This window comes from Crocodylus porosus, unplaced genomic scaffold (assembly GCF_001723895.1).
Source record: "Crocodylus porosus isolate Cpor-Errol unplaced genomic scaffold, CroPor_comp1, whole genome shotgun sequence".
Lineage (NCBI taxonomy): Eukaryota > Metazoa > Chordata > Crocodylia > Crocodylidae > Crocodylus > Crocodylus porosus.
In genome coordinates this window covers 42349609-42370562 of record NW_017728951.1, presented here as the reverse complement: position 1 = coordinate 42370562, position 20954 = coordinate 42349609, and the positions used below count along the sequence as shown (strand labels likewise).

Below are 20954 nucleotides of genomic sequence, written 5' to 3'. Positions count from 1 at the left end.
CCTGTCAAAGCTGACAGGAGCCAGGGGCAGTAGGACCCAGGGGGAGCCCTCAGCAGAACTGAGCAGCCCAGCCCCACCCACCCCCTGCCATTTCACTCTCTTTCTGCCCTCCAGCACCTGACTGCATTACTGGACCAGGGAGCACAAGGCTTCACTGGTACACGTGTATAGGCAGGGGCAGTATATCTCTGTGCAGACAGGGGTAGAGTGTCTGTGTGTGCAGGCAAGGGCAGTGTATATGTGTGTGTGTGTTCACAGGGTGACTCTCACACACACCCCACCATACATATGTGCCCACACCATGCCTTGCCATACATGCAGACCCCCACATCCACACCACCTCATACACCCTAGCCACTCTCCCCCCACCCACACCCCACATCCCCCTACACACCTATATGCACCCCTCACAATATACAAGAGTAAGACTTTATTTTAAGCTAGTGTGCAATCACCTCTATGTGCACTTCACAAACACATGTAAATAAGGACAAAAGTATTTTTTGAAATCAAATTAATCCATGCTGTAGATGTTTGCTTTTTAGAATATAATTTGGTATTTTTCTAGGTCTTAAGTTTGCAGAAGGTAAGATTCTGAATGATAGCCAGCATGGCTTCATCGCAGGCAGGTCTCGCCTTACCAACCTCATCTTCTATAACCAGGTAACTCACCACCTGGACACAAGAAAGCAGGTTGACATTGTATACCTTGACTTCCAAAAAGCCTTTGATCTAGTATCCCATGATGTCCTCATGAGAAAATTGGAGGATTGTGGGCTTAACTCCAAGACAGGTGGGTGAGAAACTGGCTGCAGGATAGGACCCAGACAGTCATAGTGAATGGATCTGTGTTATCCTGGCAAGAAATGGGCAGTGGCATCCCACAGGTCCAGTACTTTTCAACATCTTTATTAACAATTTGGTGAAGAGCTCACTCGCAAAGCTCATGAACGACACCAAATTATAGGGAAGTGTGGTCACATTTGAAGATAATCTACAGATACAGGCGGACCTAGATGGGCTGGCAGGTTGGGTGGATCAGAATCCGATGAAGTTCAATGTTGAGAAATGTCAAGTAATCCACCTTGGGATGAGCAACCCCCAACACAACTACGGGCTTTGTGGCACCACACTGACTAGCAAATGAAAGCAACCTGGGGGTAATAATACACCATGGTATGAATATGACCGACCAGTGTAATGCTGTAGCCAGTAGGGCAAACAATAATCTAGCGTGCATCGATTGATGCATCTCCAGCAAAACCAAGGAAGTAATTCTTCCACTCTACTCAGCACTAGTGAGACTGCAGCTGGAGTACTGCATCCAGTTTTGGGCACCACACTTTAACAAGGATGTGGACAAGCTTGAGAGAGTCCAAAGAAGAGCCACCCATATGATCAGAGTCTTACACGGCAAGCCATTCAAGGAAAGGCTGAGGGATCTGGGACTCTTCTGCCTGAAGAAAAAAAGGCTGAGAGGGGACTTGGTAGCAGCTTACTGCTACACTAAGGGAGAACATCAAGGGCTCAGTGAGCAACTGTTCACCAGGGCACCTGAGGGGAAAACTGGGAGTAACATTCACAAACTCCTGGAAGATCAATTCAGGCTCAACATAAGGAAAAACTTCTTCAGAGTCACGGTGTCCAGACTGTGGAATAAGTTTCCTCCAGAGGTGGTGCAATCACCTACTCTGGAAATCTTCAAGAGGAGACTGGACAGTCACCTTTCTGGGGTCACCTGACCCCCAGTTATCTTTCCTGCTTGGTGCAGGGGGCTGGACCCAATTATATTCCAAGGTCCCCTTCAGCCTTACAATCTATGAATCTATGAAATGGCAAAACACCTTGCTGAAAGGAGTACTTCTGGGGACAAGGGGAGGGACTTTGGGTGGCATAGGTCAGGGGTTAGGGAGCAGGACTTCTAGTCACAAGACGGCAACCAGGGGGCGGGTACCTGTCAAGGTTGCAAGGCCACCCATGTGGCCCTCAACAGCTTGCCAAAAATCGGTAAAGCAGCCCTCCACCTGAAATAATTGCCCACCCCTGATCTAAACCCTATGTCTGGCTCAATGGTACTTAGGATCCAAGGCAGTGGGGTAGTGAAGGCAGCCTTATACTCCTTCATGCCCCTTCAGTGAACATGGGTCTTTCCTCAGTATTGGTGCATGCATCGGTAGCTCAACTGAGGTGGTGAGAGAGACTGGGGCAGCATCCCTGGCCTTCTGGTAGCCAGGGTTTGAAGCAGCACAAAAAGAGCCACCACCACATCTGGCAGGTGACTGTACAATTGTCACAAAGAGTGCAGCATCCAGTGCTCCCTCATGTGCCAAACCTCCCCTGTTATACAGCTGCACTACATCACTATGTGTCAGAGCAGTAGGAAGTACAATTTTGGTGCTCAAACAATATTGATCATCTGGCTTTTCCCTTGAGCCATTAGCACAGCCAGTTGCCTGTAGTAGTGAGCTCTTGATCAATATTTGATAAGCGATATATCTCACCTATACAGACAAAAACCCAAGTCAGTCTTGCTAGTATAGATGGTTGGGAAACACTTCCAATTTCCCCATGAAAATGTTTGGCCAAAAATGAATACCCTCCCCTCCCAACAGCACCCCCCCTCCCCCACAAGTTTAGGTTTACAATGAAAATAAATGGTGAAAATGGAAAAAATTCTGCAAAACCTGTATTCTCAAAGAGCCATTTTTATATTAAAAAAGACAATGTGATAGAAAACTCTTGACCAGTTCCAATGGCTAGACAGCACCTAGCACAATTTTGCACTATATTTTTAATCCTTAGAATAACACAGCCACATGGCAGCCCCTTCTTTTATATTTTGTTCAAGGTTTAGGTAGGGCTGCAGAAAGAGAAATGCCCGCAGCACACCCTGAGTAACCCAGCATTCCCTCTTGCAGGTATACAGCTCGTGACAAAGATCAGCTGCAACAGATGGGCATCTCCAACATTGTGAATGCTGCCGCAGGCAGATTTCACATCAACACTGGAGCCAAGTTCTACAGAGACCTGCCTGTGGATTACTATGGAGTAGAAGCAGATGATGATCCAAATTTTGATCTCAGCATTTACTTCTATCCTGTTGCTAGGTATATAAGAGCTGCACTAAAGTCTCCAAGAGGTAACACCACCAGTATCCGTATTATATTGCTTTAGCACAAATCAAGTCATTAACCCAAACCAGTTCCTTATGAGAACTGAAATACCCAATCCACTCAGTGACCCAGATACCACCAAATGCTCATAGCTAATCAGATACCACAGCTATCTCATCAGCTATAAAGAGAAGATGAGCAGCTTTGTACTCAGATTTCAGCTCTGCCAAGAGAAGGAGATACACAGTTTTACGCCCTTTGGAATCTATTTCTCTATCCCCTACTCTGCTTACAACCTACTCCTCATAGATGACCAGTTCCAAAATGTACTTCCAAGATTTACACTGACCGCTGTAGGGTTTATATCAGGTCAAGCTCCCAGAATATGGTATTTAGAGATCCAAATCGTAGACACCAGGACTCAAGCAGAGTGGATGAGTTGTATACTATGGAGAAAAAATACTGGCAAGAGCTGGTGTGACTACCACTAGATGACAACACAGGGAAAGGGACCTTTTTAAGAGTCATTGTGTTATATCTTGCCACAATATCTAACAGTTACAAAAATATCTGGGCCTAGTTATTGTGGAGATTCAATGATCAACAGCCTTCTTAACTGTTCCTATCACTTGTGGAGTTGTCTTTCACCGGGGTTCAGATTGAAGCATCAAGAGGCATTAGATTACCATTGCTAAAAAACATACATGTGTTGTTAGCTCCAGATTACAACTTCCTTCTGTATGGCCATTTCTAAGTTCTTATGTTTAGGAGTAAACATCAGCAGATTTATAGAACCAGAAGTCAAAATTTACGCCCACCTCGTTCCCCCCCCACCCCGACACACTTAAGAAAACAGATAGAATTCTTGCTTTCCATAAGCATCTTCTGTAATGCTAGCAAACCAGCGTTGTGCTTAGCATAACAATAAGGAGACTAGAAGATATATGCTAGGGAAAATTAATTAAAAAGAACTGTTTTTTTCCCCAAAACTTCAGATGGGTTATCAAGGTTGCAAGGTGATAGAAATGTTGCCACTTCCTGATCAGCTTTAGTCTCTTTACATCCTGTAGTGGAAAGGAGCTTGCATTAACTTTCTGCTAAGACTGTCTCCAAGTCAGCTATCTCTGGAGCCAGAATGCTGTGCCAGAGGTGTAGACTGCACAACAAATCTGGCCTATTAAGTGCAAATCTGTAGTGGGACGATTATTCATTGTGCCATAAAACCTTAATTTTCATGCTCAAAATCCAGTGATCAAAGACTTATATAGAGGACAACAATGCACCTAAAGCCTTGTTCTGGGTCTGTTATTGTGAATTTTTGCAACAATATTGGCTTAACAAAAGCAGAGAAATAAGAGCAATTATGAACAGTTGCCTTTGACTTCTTAGTGGAAAACTGAGATTCATGTATGTAACCAAAAGCATCAAAGTTCAGTGAAAGACCACTTCCTACTCCAGCTTGGGCTATTTACAATTGAAGTGAGTACTGGAGAAGCTTCATGTAGAGAGAGAATCCAGATCACCTTCTGATATAGGGCAAATACTAAACAGAAAAAGGGGAGACAATTTTACCCACAAAGGAAAAGCGAAGTATTGGTGGGTGCATGCTTGAACAATGAAAAGGGAAAATTTAAGAAAGTAAGCCCTATTGATACAAGATAGAAATGCAGTATAGGTATGCAGTAAGAGTAGATGAAGTGTTCACAGCCGGAATGGAGATTTAATTCCCCTTCTTATGCCTACTGATAATACTTTGCTGAACTCCCCAAGTCCATCTGGCAGCAGGAGTCCTGGGAATGAAAAGAAAGCCAATTTCAAATACATACAATCCAGCTGTTGCTGACATTCATTGTTTTAAAGAGAGGGGAACCATTTGGAATGTATGTGAAAAAGATGCTCTGGAAGCATAATTCCCTGTGCTACAAAAACTTAGCAGTGAAATACCAAAGGTCTGTGTAGGTGAAAAGGGATAAGGGATTTGTTATGAACATCATCTAGAAGAAGGGAAAATAAGCTGCATTTATTTAAAATAAGTGATGCAGAACAATATATATGCACCAGGTGGTATGAGATCCATTCATTTAAAAGTCATGATGTAAGAAGGTACTTTTTCTTGATTGAGAAACCATTCAAGAAAATGCCCACATAATTACAGCCAGCTAGCACAATAATGCTTTTTAAAAGGGATTTTATTAACTTACTCATCTGGGAAGATACTGGGTCAAGCTTAAGAATGTGCAAAGCAAAAACACACTTTTTAAAAAATAAAAAGCCGGAACTCAAGTCCTTTCTTCTTAGTATGACATGAAAGCTATACTTCTCCTTATATCTGAAGCCAGGCATAAAGCCACTGTACCTCCAGCAACTTCAACAGGCTCACTCTGGATTTACACTAGCATAACTAAAGCAAGATAAGGGTTTTGTTTTTAAAGCAATTCCACTGCTTCTCTGATACTAGAACCTAATGATGGACTGCTGTGAGTATTTTACCCCTAAATAGAAACTGTTGTCTTTATCTCCTTCTCACCCTACTATTTTGGAGCTTAGGTGGCTAATGTTCCACCTGTTGACGTCAATGTGCAGAGTTTTCTTTACCATAGAGAATAAGGGATTCTGAGGCTGCTGTAGCCAGGCCACATAACCATAATGAACTTTTTGGGCTCATGCTTTGCTTGAAAACCACCCATCAGGAGATATGTCATCTTTGGCTTCAACTGACAACGTAATGATGAGCAGCTTGAGAATCCCCATTCTTGGATCAGCAAGATCCAGAAGTGAGATAAATTACTTCCAGATAAATTAATTCATACAGCCATACTAATTTAGACATTTCTAATCTGTAATCCATTACTGAACTTGTTTACGTGAGACAGGAGAAGTCACTAGGAAAGAATGACACTATGAATATTGATTTTGGCCCCTTGCATGGGTCTGTGTGCAATTTGAATTTTTTCAGAATCTAACTAAATTCAAATACAAATGTGCATATTTTGATAAAGTCTGTGGTGGGAACAAAAATAATTTGTAAACACAGATGAGAGAAGGTTATGGAAAATTATTAGACTAACAACATGCATACAGAAAGTTTTGCAAATAGAGAATTTTTCTGTTATTGATCTCTGAACATATTTAAAATAGGCAGATGAAAAACCATCCATTAACTCTAATATCAACAACTGTAGCTAGCCACTGTCTGAAATCTATCTCTGAGGTCCCTTCCAATCCCAGTGCTCTGGGGGGAGGGATGGAGAAACAGCATATAAGGTTCTGTGTGGAGCCTTTCTCTGCCTTTTGTGAGCTGTCTGGAAGCAACAGTGTGTGAAAGGTACTGGCTGGCTGCAGTGACTGGCTTCCTAGTCAGTCTCTTGCTAGTCTCTCTTTCTGGAAAGGTTTGGATAACCTGTCCAATATATTACAAATAGAAGATATAGTAAGGAAATAGAAGACGGTATAGTAAAGACATAGAAGATATATTACACACACACACACCTATATTAAACAGATAGAAGATATATTACACACACAGACATTTTCCAACACAACGAACATTATGAAGCATGCTGGAAAGGCAGGTGCCAGGTCTTCTGGCTGGGGAGTGAGAGGGGCTAGATAGGGTAGGGAAACAGCTGCAAGTCCCCCTCCCCCAAAACTTAGATTCACCCTCTTCCCTAGCAGCCATGAGGCTTCTGCTGCGAGTGGCAGCAGGGAGGTGGGAGCAGTGTCTGCACCTGTCCCACCTCCACTAACACCAGCAATAATAATAACCCCCAGTATGACCATGACAAGCACCAGCATGACAGTCTCCTGCACCCCAATTTCAGTTACCAGCATGAGCCTCCCAGTGCCAGAGGAGAATCTGGATCTGGAACCAAGGGAGCTCAGTGCCATAGCCAGGGAAATTGTGGGGAAGGAGGGGGAATCTGAATTTGTACTCCACTCCCCTCAGAGTTCCCCTAGAGCCTGGTCTCCTTCCCCAGAAGACAGTTTGGAGGGGTTTGAGGTTGTGGAGGCAAGTGGCTCAGCCAAGTCAGCTCCTCCTGTTGTGCCTCTGCCTGCTGAGGAGGGGGATAAGGCAGGATCCACACCCGCACCCCAGAAGCTAGGGGTAGTATAGTGTGGGATCATTTTGAGGTGGTAGATGATCCCAAGTATGCTATCTACCTGCACTGTCAATTCAAGACCAGCTGAAGCAAAGATGAGAAACACTTCAGCACCATGGGGATGCTGATGCATATCAGGAGAGACCACCCCCTTGCCCTTGCTCCTCCTCAGCCTAGCCTACAAGGAGTACTTGATGGAGCAGCTGCACAAGACAGGTCTGCAGGTTGCCTTACACTTCACCTCAAACATCTGGAGCAGCTGGGGTGGAGCTCATGCCTTCCTCTCCCTCGCAGGGCACTGGTGTGATCACAGTCAGGCCATTGGTGGGCTCTCCTTCAAGTGGAGGTGATGGATGACTCCCACACAGCAAGGGAGATTATGGTGGCCATGAACCACATGGTGCAGGAGTGGCTCGTTGGGGACAGCGAGCTCACCCACGGGTTCATGGTCATCTCAATGGGGCCAATATGGTCAAGGCATACCTTGATGCCAACTTTGTTAGCATCTGCTGTGTGGCACAAATCCCACCTTATAGTCCGGGACACCTTGGAGGGGGACAGGGCTGCCAGTGAGGGAACTGTCACAACCAGCCATATCACTTAAAAGTGCAGGAAGGTGGCAGGCTACTTCCACTGAAGCGTCAAGGGGGGCAAGATGCTGCGGGACAAACAGGCAAAGCTGAGTATCCTGCAGCACAAAATCATGCAGGATGTGGAGACTCAGTGGAACTCCACATACTTGATACTCAAAAGGCTGGTGGAGCAACAGAAGGCCATCCGTAAGATGGCCTTGCTCAGGGAGATTAGGATCAGTGGCCCCCTTAACAAAACAGGATGGGATACCATCTCCCAGATCTTGGTGGTCCTCAAGCCATTTCTTGAGGCCACCGAGAGCCTCAGAGATGGCAATGCCCTCCTCAGCCAGGTAATCCTCATAGTGAGGGAGCTTCTGAACCAAATGGAGAAGTTCCAGCGGATCGATGTTCCTGGCTGGGGCAAGCCACTGTCACCAGAGGTGCAGGCACTTGTGAAGCGGCTGAAGGAGGGCATCAAGAAATGGTTGTATCTATTGCGGGCCAGTATGGTCCACGTGCTGGCAGCCATGTGCAACCTGAGGGTGAAGGGGAGTGTGTGTGTCAGCAAAACCCTGGATCGCTGGACAGAGGTGGTAGTGAAGAGGGGCAGGGAGCTAGATGGGCAGAAGCAGGAGGAAGCGGAAGCAGGGGGACTGTCCCATGCCAGCACTCCATCCACCAGCCAGTGTCCTCCACCACAGGTGCTGCCAATGTGGGACAAGGGCATGGCTTCCATGTTGGGACTCAGAAGCACCAGGCTCCCAGTACTGGGCAGGTAGCACTGAGTCCTCGGTGGCTACCTCTCTCACCGAGGATGTGGAGCCACTGCTCTGCAACCCCTTAGCCTACTGGGCAAGCCACAGACAAATGTGACAGGATCTGGCCATGGTTGCCCAGCAACACCTGTCCTGTCCACCGACCAATGTTCCGAGTGAGAGGGTGTTCAGCATTGCTGGGGATGTTGTGACACCCCACCATACCTCCTTGGATCCTGGTTTGGTGGACCAGCTGGTGTTTCTGAAGGTGAACCTCCCACTGATGGGGTTTCCCAAGCTCCACATGCAGACAGAGTGAGTGCCACACTCCTCACTCCATCTGCACCTATTTCATTTTTAATTTTTTTTTTCAAAACCATTTAATGCCCCGCTCTCAGATCTGGAGGTGGCACTCACTGTATCAACAGCCAGCAGGAGAAGAACATCTCCTTGCCAAGCTCCTGTGCCAGGATAAACTTGGAGGTATGGGCTGGGGCTATGGGGAAGAAAGAGGCCCCAGGTCCTGGGCATGACCTAAAACTGCACCCTGCCAGGGTTGGGAGGCCTGGTGGGACTGCCAGTGGTGTGGCAGCCCCCAAGAAATTCCAGGACTGCAAAACTCCCTGGTGAAAGGTGGGCAGGAGGCACCTTATAACCTCCAGTCACCACACACACATACAGTCCTAGCTAGGGAAAGCCCAGACCTGTAAGAGACCTGAGGCTTGCTGGCTGCAGTGGAGTTGTGAGCTCCAGGTGAGCTTAGCTGCCTGGGATGCCATCTGCGAGGCACGGGCTGCAGTGTTAGGGAAGGTGTGGAGCTGCTGAACAGATGTCACCCCTAGACACCAGAGGCCTAAATGTGCAGCCTCCCACCTGGGTAACATCTGAATCAGTTTTCCATCAAGGCAGGGCAGATAAAAGAGGGGTAGGCAGTTGACCCAGAAGCAGGTGGGTGGGCTGAAATCTCACCTACACTGGGAAGGCCCCCTGCTCTTCCTGGATGGAATGAGTAGTGAAGAAGCTAGCAGCTGGCATGCAATGAAGGCAAAAAAGCCAGTCAGTGTAAACGTAAATTGAGATATCAGGGAGTGAGGGACAGGCTGGGAGGGGATGGGGGAAGGGGAATGTAGCAGGTAAAAGTGGAAAAGTACCTGGGGAGTCAGATGTCGGGCAGGTTATAGTGCATCATCAATCCAATGTCTATATTGAGTCCATGAGTTTCTGTATCTAGGAGGTTGATGAAGTGAAGTTCATAGGCTCATCTGTGAAAAGTGGTTTGTAAATTTCATTTGAGGATCAGGCCTGAGAGACTGGAGACAGAGTGGCTTTCTTGTGAGAAATGTGCCCCCACAGGTAGTCGGGTATTCTTGTCTGTAATAGATTTCTGGTGTGCATTCATTCTGCTGCACAGCTGTTGCTTGGTGTCTCCTACGTATTTTCCATCAGGGCATTTGGTGCTCTAGATGAAATATATAACATTTCTGGAGGTGCAGCTGTAAGATCTTGGAGTGGTGATGATCTGTTGTGGGGTGTAGTAATTGTGGAGATATGTTGGCAGGTTTTACATTTCTTGTCATGGCATGGTCTGGATATATTTGGTGTGTTTTGGGCTGTAAGAAGTTTGTTTCTGGTGGTGAAGTTAGTGAGGTTTGGTGCTTGTTTGAATTTACAAACCACTTTTTACAGACGAGCCTATGAACTTCACTTCATCAACATCCTGGACACAAAGACTCATGGACTCAATATAGACTTTGGATTTATGAGGCACTATAACCTGTCTAACATCTGACTCCCCAGGTACCTCCTCATTTTTACGTGGCTGCTACATCCCCTTTCTCCCCCCACCAACCCTTCAGGCCTGTCTCTCATCCCCTGACACCTCAATTTAGATTTTCACTGACTGGCTTTCTTGCCTGCGGCCCAGCCTCTGGCTTCTTTACTATTCATTCCACCCAGGAAGAGCACACACCAACTGCAGATGCTCCTTCAGCCTACCAAAGGGTTTTTAAACATGAAAGCCTGCTAAGATATATTTCTCCAACTATTCAGTTGGTGTAATAAAAGATATCAGAGGTACCCTTGACTGGTCCGTGCTGGGGCCAGGACCCTAAGGAGGGTCAAAGAGCCGGGGGGCCCACCATGAGGAATGCCCAGAGCAAGAGGCTCATGATCCCAACTTGCCTGAAGGTGGGGCTAGGGCCCAAGGGGGAGCCAAAGGACCCAGAGAGGGGACCATAGCTAGACGGAATGAAGGATGCAATGTGCGAGGCCACAGTGTACAGGAGTTATGGAGCTGTGGAATGGATGTCACCCCAAAATACCTAAATGGGCAGCTTCCCACCTGGGAAACATCTGAATCACTTTTCTGTCAAGGCGTGGCAGGAAAAAGGGGGGTAGGCAGTTGGCCCAGAAATAGGTGGGTGGGTAGAGATCTAACTGTCACTGGGAAGGCCCCCTGTTACAGGCTACCATCCATGCTGGTTTCATCCTGCTGCACCTTAACATGTGACAAGTTTTGCTTTGAACAGTTTGAGGTGCAGTTTCACAGAAACCCCGAAACCTATCTCCATGAAACCTGGCCGGCTTCATGGCCTCATAAGGGGCTATGATGCCTGCTGTTTTCATCCCAATGCATCTTAACACACACACACACACACACACACACACACACACACACACAGAGTCACACGTCATGAATTTTACTTTGAACAGTTTGAAGTGCAGTTTCACAAAAACCCCTGTACCTGTCTCCTGGAAACCTGGCAGACTTCATGCCCTTAGAAGGGGCTACCATCCCTGCAATATTCATCAAAAACATGCAAGAAATGACAAAGTTATAAGCATTTTAGTGATTCCCCATTATAACCTATGGCCGAATCACCGAAACAGAGTCAAAACGCCAAAATAAATTCAACCGAATAAAAACAGAACAGCGATCCAAAACACCAAAACAAATCACTGTCCCTCCAAAACAGCTGAATCCAAAACCAAAACAAAACATAGCCGTTTTGCACAGCCCTAATAGATGTTGCATTGCTTGTTGAATGTTGACTGTAATTATAAATCAGTACAATTTCCTTTTGGAGCACATATTTTTTGAAACAGGGTATAAGCAAAGCTAAACAACTTCCACTTGGGATGGGGGTTCTGCTGCTAATTTAAAAGGTCTGCAAAGATCAGAGCACACAAGGATGTACACACATTCTCATTTTAGGTTGTATTTTGTAAATGTGTGTGCAGTTCACTGTAGTGAGTTCAGATTGCCACTTGCCCCATTTCTATTAACTGCTCTCAGATAAAACTATAAACCTGTAAGAAGAGCTAAACAGCAATATGGATTTTGTTTCCTTAGGTTTAACATTCATTTGTTTGCTGCAGATAATAATATAGTAAATTAAAATCCTCTTTCATTAGAGCAATTTTATATTAATTAAACCATTTGATATGAATGGTTTATCTGCAACAAATAGCCACTTTATTGTTACCATACATCATTTATCATCATCTCTGTGTTCTGAGAAACAAAGGATAAAAACTCAGAATAGATATTTCATAAGTAAAAGAGAAAAAAACACTTTAATCTGCATATTATGAGGATGAATACTTTACAAAGCCAAGCACATTAGATCTAAAACAGGGGTGGGCAATTATTTTGGGCAAAGGGCTGCTTACCTAGTTTTGGCAAGCTGTCGAGGGCCACATGAGTAGCCCCACCTCTTGATAGGTGCCCTGCCTCCCGGTCACCATCTGTGACTGGAAGTCCTGCCACCTGCCACCAGAAGTCCCTCCCCTTGCCACTGGAAGTACTCCTTTCAGCAAGGGATTTTGCCATCTCGGAACCACAAAAATACCAAATTATATTCTAAATAGTGAACATCTACAACATTCATTGATTTAATTTCAAACAATATTTTTGTTCAGGTTCGTTTGTGTAGTGTACATAGAGGTGACTGTATATAATAACTTAAAGTGAAGTCTTACTCTTGTATATTATGGGAGGGCTATAGGTTTGTCGGGTACTGTGGGTGTGTGGGTATGTGGGGTGTGGGGGAGGGTGTGGGTGTGCCTGTGGGGGCTGGATAAGTGTAGGGGTGTGGGGTGAGGGAGCATGTGGGTGTGTATGTGGATATGTGGGGTGTGGGTGGGTATGGGGTTTGTGGAGGGCTGTGTGTGAGGGGCTGTGGCTGTGGGGGTCTGCATGTATGGCAGTACAAGGGTGTGTGTGAGTGTATGTGTATGGTGAGGTGTGTGTGTAGGATTCACCCCATGAACACACACACACACACACACACACACACACACACATACACCCTGGTACCAGCATTAGCCCATGCTCCTCAGTCAGGCAATACAGCCAGGAGCCATGTGGTGCCAGAGCAATGCGGGGCAGGAAAGCAGGGAAATGGCTGGCGATGGGGAGGGGCTGGGATGCTGCATTCCTGCTGAGGCTTCCCCTGGGTTCTACTGTCATTGGTTCCTGCCATCTTTGACAGGCATCCAGGAGCAGATAAATATTTTCTAAATTGTTTAGGGGCCACAGAGGCCATTCTGGCCTGGTGGGATGCATTTGGTTGCGGGCAGTATTTTGCCCACCCCTAAACTAGAACAAATCAATGGCTGGTTTAGAGTCTTGCTAGAGGGTCTTCAGAAACTAAACTGGTGACTGAAAAGGAGTAATTTATACTTTAGATACAATTAGAGAGTAAGTATGAAAAGGCACCTGCTTGGTCAGACTCCAGACCAGGGTTGCCAAAATAATTTTTTACTGGTAATCTTGAGTCTTTTTATTGACAAACAAACCTTTTTTTTATTGACAATTTTTGCTGATATATGTTTTACAACACTTTCACCAGGCTGTAGATGGCAGTTAGAAGGGCTAGGATTCAAATTTAGGGATTTAACATCAACCATAGTGAAAAAAAGTTTTGTTGTCAGTAAAAAGGTTCCAGATTTTCAGAAAAAAAATTGGGGGTTGGCAACCCTGCTTGACTGCAGCAATGGTTTTACACTGTGCTGCCTGCAAGCTAAGGGGTCCCCTACTGACTACTCCCTCTGACAAGCCCAACTGTTCCCCATATCATGCTGCCCCCCCCAGAGCACTCCTCAACTGAACCCCCACTGGCCCCACTCCGCACAACCTCCCCCCCAGATCCCAGCCCCACAGCTCTGTCTATCCCAACCAAACCACCTTCCTCTCTGTCCTGCTCAGCTCAAGGTCATGTGGATCCTGCTCAGCTCAAGGTCATGTGGATATGTATACCTTTGAGGGGAGCACAGAATAGTCATTACAGGCAGGTGAAGGCTGGGATATGCAGCAGCAGCACATGGCTGCTGTGAGAGAAGGACAGAGGCTATGAAGGCTGCCATAGGCCAGAAAGCCCTGACAGATATCAAGCAAGACATCAAGCTACTCTCCCACTTAGACATCAGATGGCACTGCTCAGCTCAACCCATCAACTGATATTGAATTTAGCCTTATTTCAACAGTGATGGTAGATCTTCAAACAAGCTCACCATGTCTTAGCTTTTTATGAAAGGCTCCATTTTTTTCAGTAAAAAGGGATAAAATTCTAATGATATAGATTATCTCAACATAGGCATCACCTGTCCACATCAATCCCCGTGCTGCCATTTGCTGAAGCAAACAAGCTGTTACCTGTATTCTGCTGCTTAGTGGCAAAACACAATACTAACCACATATCGAGTGCAACTACCCTGGTTTAACTGCATATCTGTTTGTTTCTGATCCTGATACAATTTACTCCCATGTAGAAAACCAATGTAAATTACAGTGGGGTACATAACTGTCTGGCCATGTCCTCGGTCATAGCTTAGCTGTGTTAGTACAGGCTGAGCTGTAAAATGGGAAGAGTAAGATGAGACCTATCAACTCAATAGTGGATAGATCTCATCTCGTAAGTGCTAATGGTTGCATAGCTCCTTGAAAATCAGTTACATGATAACTACAAAGATCTGATCAGCAGGAAAAAAGAAATCATTATTTAGCTCAAATTAGTTCTCTAAATCTAGACATGAAAAGAAAAATTGTGATAACACAAGCAGCAGCTGTTTTATTTTTTTAAATGCGAGATAAGATAAAAGAAATTGAAAACAAACACACTTTCTAAAGCCTATCTATTATCAGCAGAACTAAGCTTCTGTGACTTCCTGGTAGCCTATATTTGTCCCTTTCTTTCTGCTGAAGACACATATATATTTAAGGACTGAGCTCAGGTTTCCCACACCAGGATAATGAAAGGTGGCTGTGTCACCACACATACTGTAGAATTAAAACATCACCAAACCTGCTGACCAGAAGCAGCTTTTAAAAACACACCCACACTTTCATTCTGGACATGAACTATGTGATCATCATCAAGCAGAATGGGAACGGTTGGTACAACTCCTTAAATAAATGCTCCATCACAAAGGAAATGGGATATGAGATGAAAAGCAATGGACAAAGTACTTGTTATTAACAAGCAGAAAGACAGGCACAGCAGTCAAGGAGGGTTTGGCTGGCTACGAAGACATCAACCAACAAGAATAGCTTTGCCCTGATCCCTGATAATAGAGGAACTAAGATGCTGCAGGCACAAACAAAACAGTTATATACACCCCGAGAAAACACTTAGATGCACATCCTCTAATATCCCTACATTTCTGAGGCTGGCAACAACTGAGAGATTTGTACTCTGCCACCTAGGAGAGACAAAATGGGATTTTTTTATGCTCCATTGAGATCAGTGGTTCCCTCTTGCCTTTTGAATATAACTTGTAATATATTTTAACTGAATCTAACAAAGCCAGGGAAAGAGTGCTTAGCTAGAAATTTGCTTAAAGTTTTCTCTGTCAAAAATAAAGATGTCTTCATGAACATTTTTCTTTTTCTGCAATATTTCAAATGAGTTATATAAAATTTTATCCGTAGTGAAAAACCTCCCATGGTTTATCAACTGTGTCTAACTGCAATTGGATACAGACCCATTTATAACTAAATTAAGCAGTCACATCTGGCCCTGGTCAGCTGTGACCCAAACTTTAGGGTTAACCAAAGCTGATTAGTTGCCTTTGTGAAATAAGTAGGTCTCAGTCAAGCTTTCTTAAAATTCCCATCCCGTCCCCACTGGTTTCAGCTAGGATCTGTATGATGATTGACTGCTACTCATAAAGTTGCACTCTCAACTCTGAATGCAGGACAACAAAGATCACACTTAGCAGGACTGGCCTGTTGTTACTGATTATAGCAGAGACAAACTTTTTCAATATTTTTGTCCAAATCTACTCTTTTGTTCAAGCAGAAATGTTCGAAGGCAGCATAATGATTTTGACAATGTTTTCAATGTGAGTATTTCTCAGGTCTGGGGTGGACTCTGTTCACTTCCAGGGATAGAGTGACAGACGGAGAGACAAAGAAAGAAAATGTGAGGCAGACAGACAAAGATAGATCACTTGAACTTTTCAAGCCTACAATCATCTCCAGACAATTCACTTTCAAAACAATCCTCAGAAAAGGTTTTGTTTTCATGCCAGTGCTGCAGAAAAGAAACAAGATGCTGAAATCTTAAAAGCTGTTGTAAAATGGAATTGTCATTTTGCAGCCAGCTTTATTAGCAATCTGGACAGAGACATCAAGCTCAGACCAGATGTGGAAAGTAATCTGTCCTCTTATTCCTAGAGAGGGTTTTTCCAGGGTAGGCCTGAGATTTACAATGCTGTACTTCACATAGTTTGCATGTTTCACATTGAGAACTGTGGGAAATTTAAGATATTCAGTAATCCAGTTTTAAAGCACAGAAAGGAAGACCTGGATGTGTCAGGACAGTCCTTGCTATAAAAGAAAAAGTATTCCAACAGGTGTGGCCTACTTTCCCCATAAAAAAGAGATTTTATAACTTAAATTTTCAGTCACAGTGAAGTCAATGAGATAGTCGTACCTCGTGAAAAGTCTTGACCTCAATATTGTAGGATGATAAATAATAGAGCTGGCTGAACATTGGGGAAGTAGTTTGTTAATTTGTGTCCCCTTTTTGCTAGAAATTTTGAAATCAAACTTTTCAAGTAGCAGGAATAACCTCTTCCCCTTCTATACTTCTGTTAATGGAATGTTTTACTAACATGAACTACTTAGACCCGTGCTTTCTACTTATGTTTCTCTCTCAATTTTGCAACTCAGTGAGTTTTTATCAAGCTAAGCATTTCTTCCTTTGCCCTGGGTGAGAGAAGTGAAACAGAAAAGAGTGAAGGGTTGAACTAGGACTTTGTAATGAGTCCTGAAGGACAACATGTGGTTGCACTGCCCCATTTGGTTCCTATTCAGTTCATCTTCCCTGCATGCTAATCTAGCTCCATTACCAGGAATAATACCCTTCAACCACTCCTCATTTACCTGCACAATGTGGCAAGTACCAGACCAGAGGCAGCTACTTTCTATCCTGCCCTACACAGGGTTTGGTACTGTGGGGGCTCTGTACAGTTTCATGTGCCTCCCTAATCCCTTGGGTGTGCCGCCAGGTTGATAAGTGAGCCACAGGACTCAACCCAAACCCCAAGGGCAGAACAGAAATAGGAGTCTTTCTGTCCCTAACCATCTGAGAACGCTCCTTCACAGGTACTGTTTCTAGTCTACTCACTCAAGTCTATAACTCCTGCTTGCAGTAAGTTTTCCATCAGTGTTTATCCATCTAGGCTCTGTCTGGCTAAAATCACCAACTCTGATAATTTTGATTTTTTTTTAGGCAAAGTATTGGTTCACTGTGCAATGGGGATCAGCCGATCAGCAACTCTTGTGCTTGCCTTCTTAATGATCTGTGAAAGCTTGTCCCTTGTGGATGCAATTCAGACTGTGCGTGAACACAGAGCGATCTGCCCCAATTCTGGGTTCCTCAGGCAGCTTCGGGAGCTGGACATCCGATTAAGGAGAGAACAGCTAGAACGAACAGACTCCTTCAGGCTTTAGCTACAGATGCATCTCCAGATTCCCAAACAAGAGAACTGGGTTGCCCCTCTGAAGACCGCATGTCTGCAAGATGCAGAAACCTGGAAGATACTGTGTTTGGAGAACTCTGTCTGGACTTTCATTGCACAAGTCATGAGAAAAAGGGGTCCTAGTTTATTTAAGTGACAATGTGCTTGCCAATTCAAAGACATATGAAATAAAGAGGCAATCAGTATGGTACATGAAGCAAAGACAGGGAACTTTCGTCTTGATTCAAAATTAAAGGATGCATGGCTAGCTTGGGCTAAGGACTTCATGTACACATGAGTGAAATTAAAAATAAAATGAATGGAATTGATGTCCAAAAATCTAAACCATAGGACTTTACAAAACAGAACATGACCAGGTTTGCATGAAAAAGGGCAAGTTTCCCAGAAGTGGCTTTTAAAACCTGCACGTATAGTGTCAGCTCTACAGTGAATGAAAGTCTATGCAGTTGTACTGGAGTTACACTAGTTTATACAGCTGAGGATATAACCCATTCATTGGCATCCCCCTCCACTTACTAGCCTTAGAAGACTCATTAGGACTGCAACAAGACCTTGTGAGTTAGTCAGGACTCCACCTACTCTGACAGCCTTACAAAGATCAGTGGGTCCTAATGAGTCAATATCAGAGGTCTCAAATCATGAGATAGAAGCTAATCCACAAGTCAGAGCCCACAAAAAATTTGTAATCTCTGCTGTTATATTACAGAATTGTCATCTTTTCCATTTCTTCAGTCTTTCAATCGTAGTTACACTCTTCAAGCAACTGAAGGTTCATAAGACCTCTGCAATGGAGATAAGTGTTAGGGCTGTGCAAAGCTTTGGGTGCTGATTTGATTCAGAGGAGATTTGGCCCAATTTGCTGGCCAAATCTCTGAATCCAAATAGAATTAGGGGACCAATTAAAGGTCCAAATTGATTCAAAGCTCTTCAAATCAATTCAGAAAAGATTTGGAGAGCTTTGGCAATTCAGGCAGTCCCCTGTGGCTGTAGCAGGGAGCTGGTCCCAGACTCCATGCAGGTAAGTAGGGGGCAAGAGAGGGGAGGCCAGAGGAGGGGGGAGAGGACTGCCAGGCCCCATCCCCTGCCTGCTTCTCTGCAGGAGCGGGGGGTGGGAGTCGGGGGGCTCGTGGCAAACCCCACTATGCTGCACGGGGCAGTGGGGGCCAGCAGGGATCACCCCCCCCCCAGCAGCACCTGGTGAGTAGGGGCTTTTTTCCCCCAAAGAACTGGGAGCTGGGGTGGGCAGGGCAGCCATTGCTGGGGCTGGGAGAGTGGGCAGGGGCTGGGGCCTGTGTGATTTGGAGATTCGGCTGATTTGGCAGCAGCTGAATGGCCGAATCAGATTCAGCCGAATCGATTTGGGACAGTGATTCAAATCACCAAATCAAATCACTGTGCCCTGAATCGGCTGAATCCAAATGTGAAGCGAATACTAGCCACTTCATACAGGCCTAATAACTGTTGCTTTGCTTCCCGTTTCACAGATGGAGAAACGAGAGAGAAAATAAGCTGCCCACAGATGCAATAAAAATTAATAAGAATGCCAGGAAAGGACCCTAGATCTCCTGGTTCTTACTCCCACATTCTTATCACATTCCCCATCTTTCTTTTTATAAGTACGGAAGCTAGAAACCAGACTCGTCAGAGCAGATCAAACACTAGCAATGCTCATACCAAATCCAACACAGCAGCTCTGCATTTTGATTTTTCTTTTATGCCCAATTGGCCACATTTAAAATCATGAAGAACTCAAAGCAGATATTTGCTGCGGTGCAATTACAGCTCATACAGTACATTGGCAACTGCAAATGATATAGTATTTCCACTTGATGGCAGATTAATTTGGTATGATGCTTTCCCTTGAGAGGTCTTAAAGAACTACAGTTCTGAAAGCACCATGCAGCTTGTATTTATAGCACTATGGATTCTGAGTAGGAGTAACTGAGTATACACCTGTTTTAAATTGAATTTCTTTTACCCTCCTCCTTTAATGTTTGTTACTTAGCATAGCATACTTCCTATGTGTTTGTCAAAAAATATGGAAATAAGATTTCCCTACAGGGTCTGTAGATAAATCCCAGTGATGTTTTCCTTTGTGAAGCATTAATGAACCTTTCCTAGTGATGCTACAGAATCAAATCCTCACAGGCAGCAGTCATTGCCAGAGCTCCTGGGTCTCTGCTCTTCATGGAGAAAACCAGAGAGACCCAGTCTATCAGGAATTTCCAGGGAACATGCATATGGACTAGGTGGTCAGTAGAAAGGTGAAAGTTAAAATCAGTTATATTACAACAGCCTGAAACTGGGCTGCGCAGCTCTTACAAGGCAGCCATAGTGAAGAGGGCATGGATTTTTCTGCATGGGGGATTCTAGCACCGTTACTGGCCATCTGTTTTGTGGAGTATCTCCTTCACAGTCTACCCATTTCCTGAGTACTGAACTCACTTTAAGTTGCTTTTGGGCACTGCAGTCTGGTGTAGCATTTCTGTGCAATCCCGGCAAAGCACAGTGGACATAAAATACATACAAGTCCAAAGGTTAAATGCATCAAATCAGTCACCGGGGTCATCACCCCTAACAAACGTTGTATCTGGAAGCAGAATAGAATTTAAAATCAAACCACCAATTATCCACAGATCACTGACATGGGCCGCAGGAAACTCCACCATGGCCCAGCCAATACTATGACAAAAGGAAATATGACTACATTCCTTGGCCATTGAAGTTGTGATGAACTCTCTACAAAAGCTCATATTCATCAGCATGCAGCAGTGCAGCATGAGTGGTACATTTCACAAGAGCAACTTGACGCCCTAACCCATATGAACTGCAAGGCTCAGCAGCAAGGATAGAACTAGGGGGTGAGGATAATATAGACTTAACACAGCCCTGTGAAGCGAAGTTTATGTCTGCAAAGCTCCTTGAGTTTACAGGGTCATGTTGACATGTGAAGTGCCAAGTCTGGCAGCAGTGCCCTAAAGCACACTGTACTGTTCTGCCTCCTAAAGCAGAAGCAATAGAACTGTATTTTAGTGCCAGTCCAGATGCACCAATTAGCCAACCTCTGTACTAATTGGTCCATTCGCAGTGCTATATGGACACAGGTGCACTGCATTTGGTTTATGGAGAAGGCCATACATGTGACACACTGTGCATGAGACACTTATATTGGGCACTAAGTTTAATGTTAGTCATGGCCTGGGATGGAAGGTACCGGAAGAGTACTGTCATAAGCAATTATCTGACTTCCTAGTGTATGTTTACATAGCTGGCTCTCAACCCTTCTGGAGTCAGGGCACCCCTTCATAGCTTTTCTTAATTCAGTAGCTACCCCAGCTGAGAACCACTGCTGCATTCCCTTGGCATATCTTAGTGCTTCTCAACTGGGGGAAGTCAACCTGCTGTTGCTGTGGTCATTCCCAG

The 20954-nt window shown here is 44.8% G+C and overlaps 1 protein-coding gene across 1 annotated transcript in view; it reads left to right on the top strand.

Annotated features, from left to right (window-relative positions):
* The window catches only part of LOC109323866 (dual specificity protein phosphatase 13-like), a 21280-nt gene extending 3557 nt beyond the window's left edge, over nt 1-17723 (top strand). The window contains exons 3-4 of the mRNA XM_019555534.1: nt 2919-3139; nt 17282-17723. Coding sequence (XP_019411079.1) covers nt 2919-3139; nt 17282-17502 — 442 coding nt within the window. The 3' untranslated portion in view covers nt 17503-17723. The remainder of the gene's footprint in view (nt 1-2918; nt 3140-17281) is intronic.
* Nucleotides 17724-20954: the final 3231 nt, after the last annotated feature.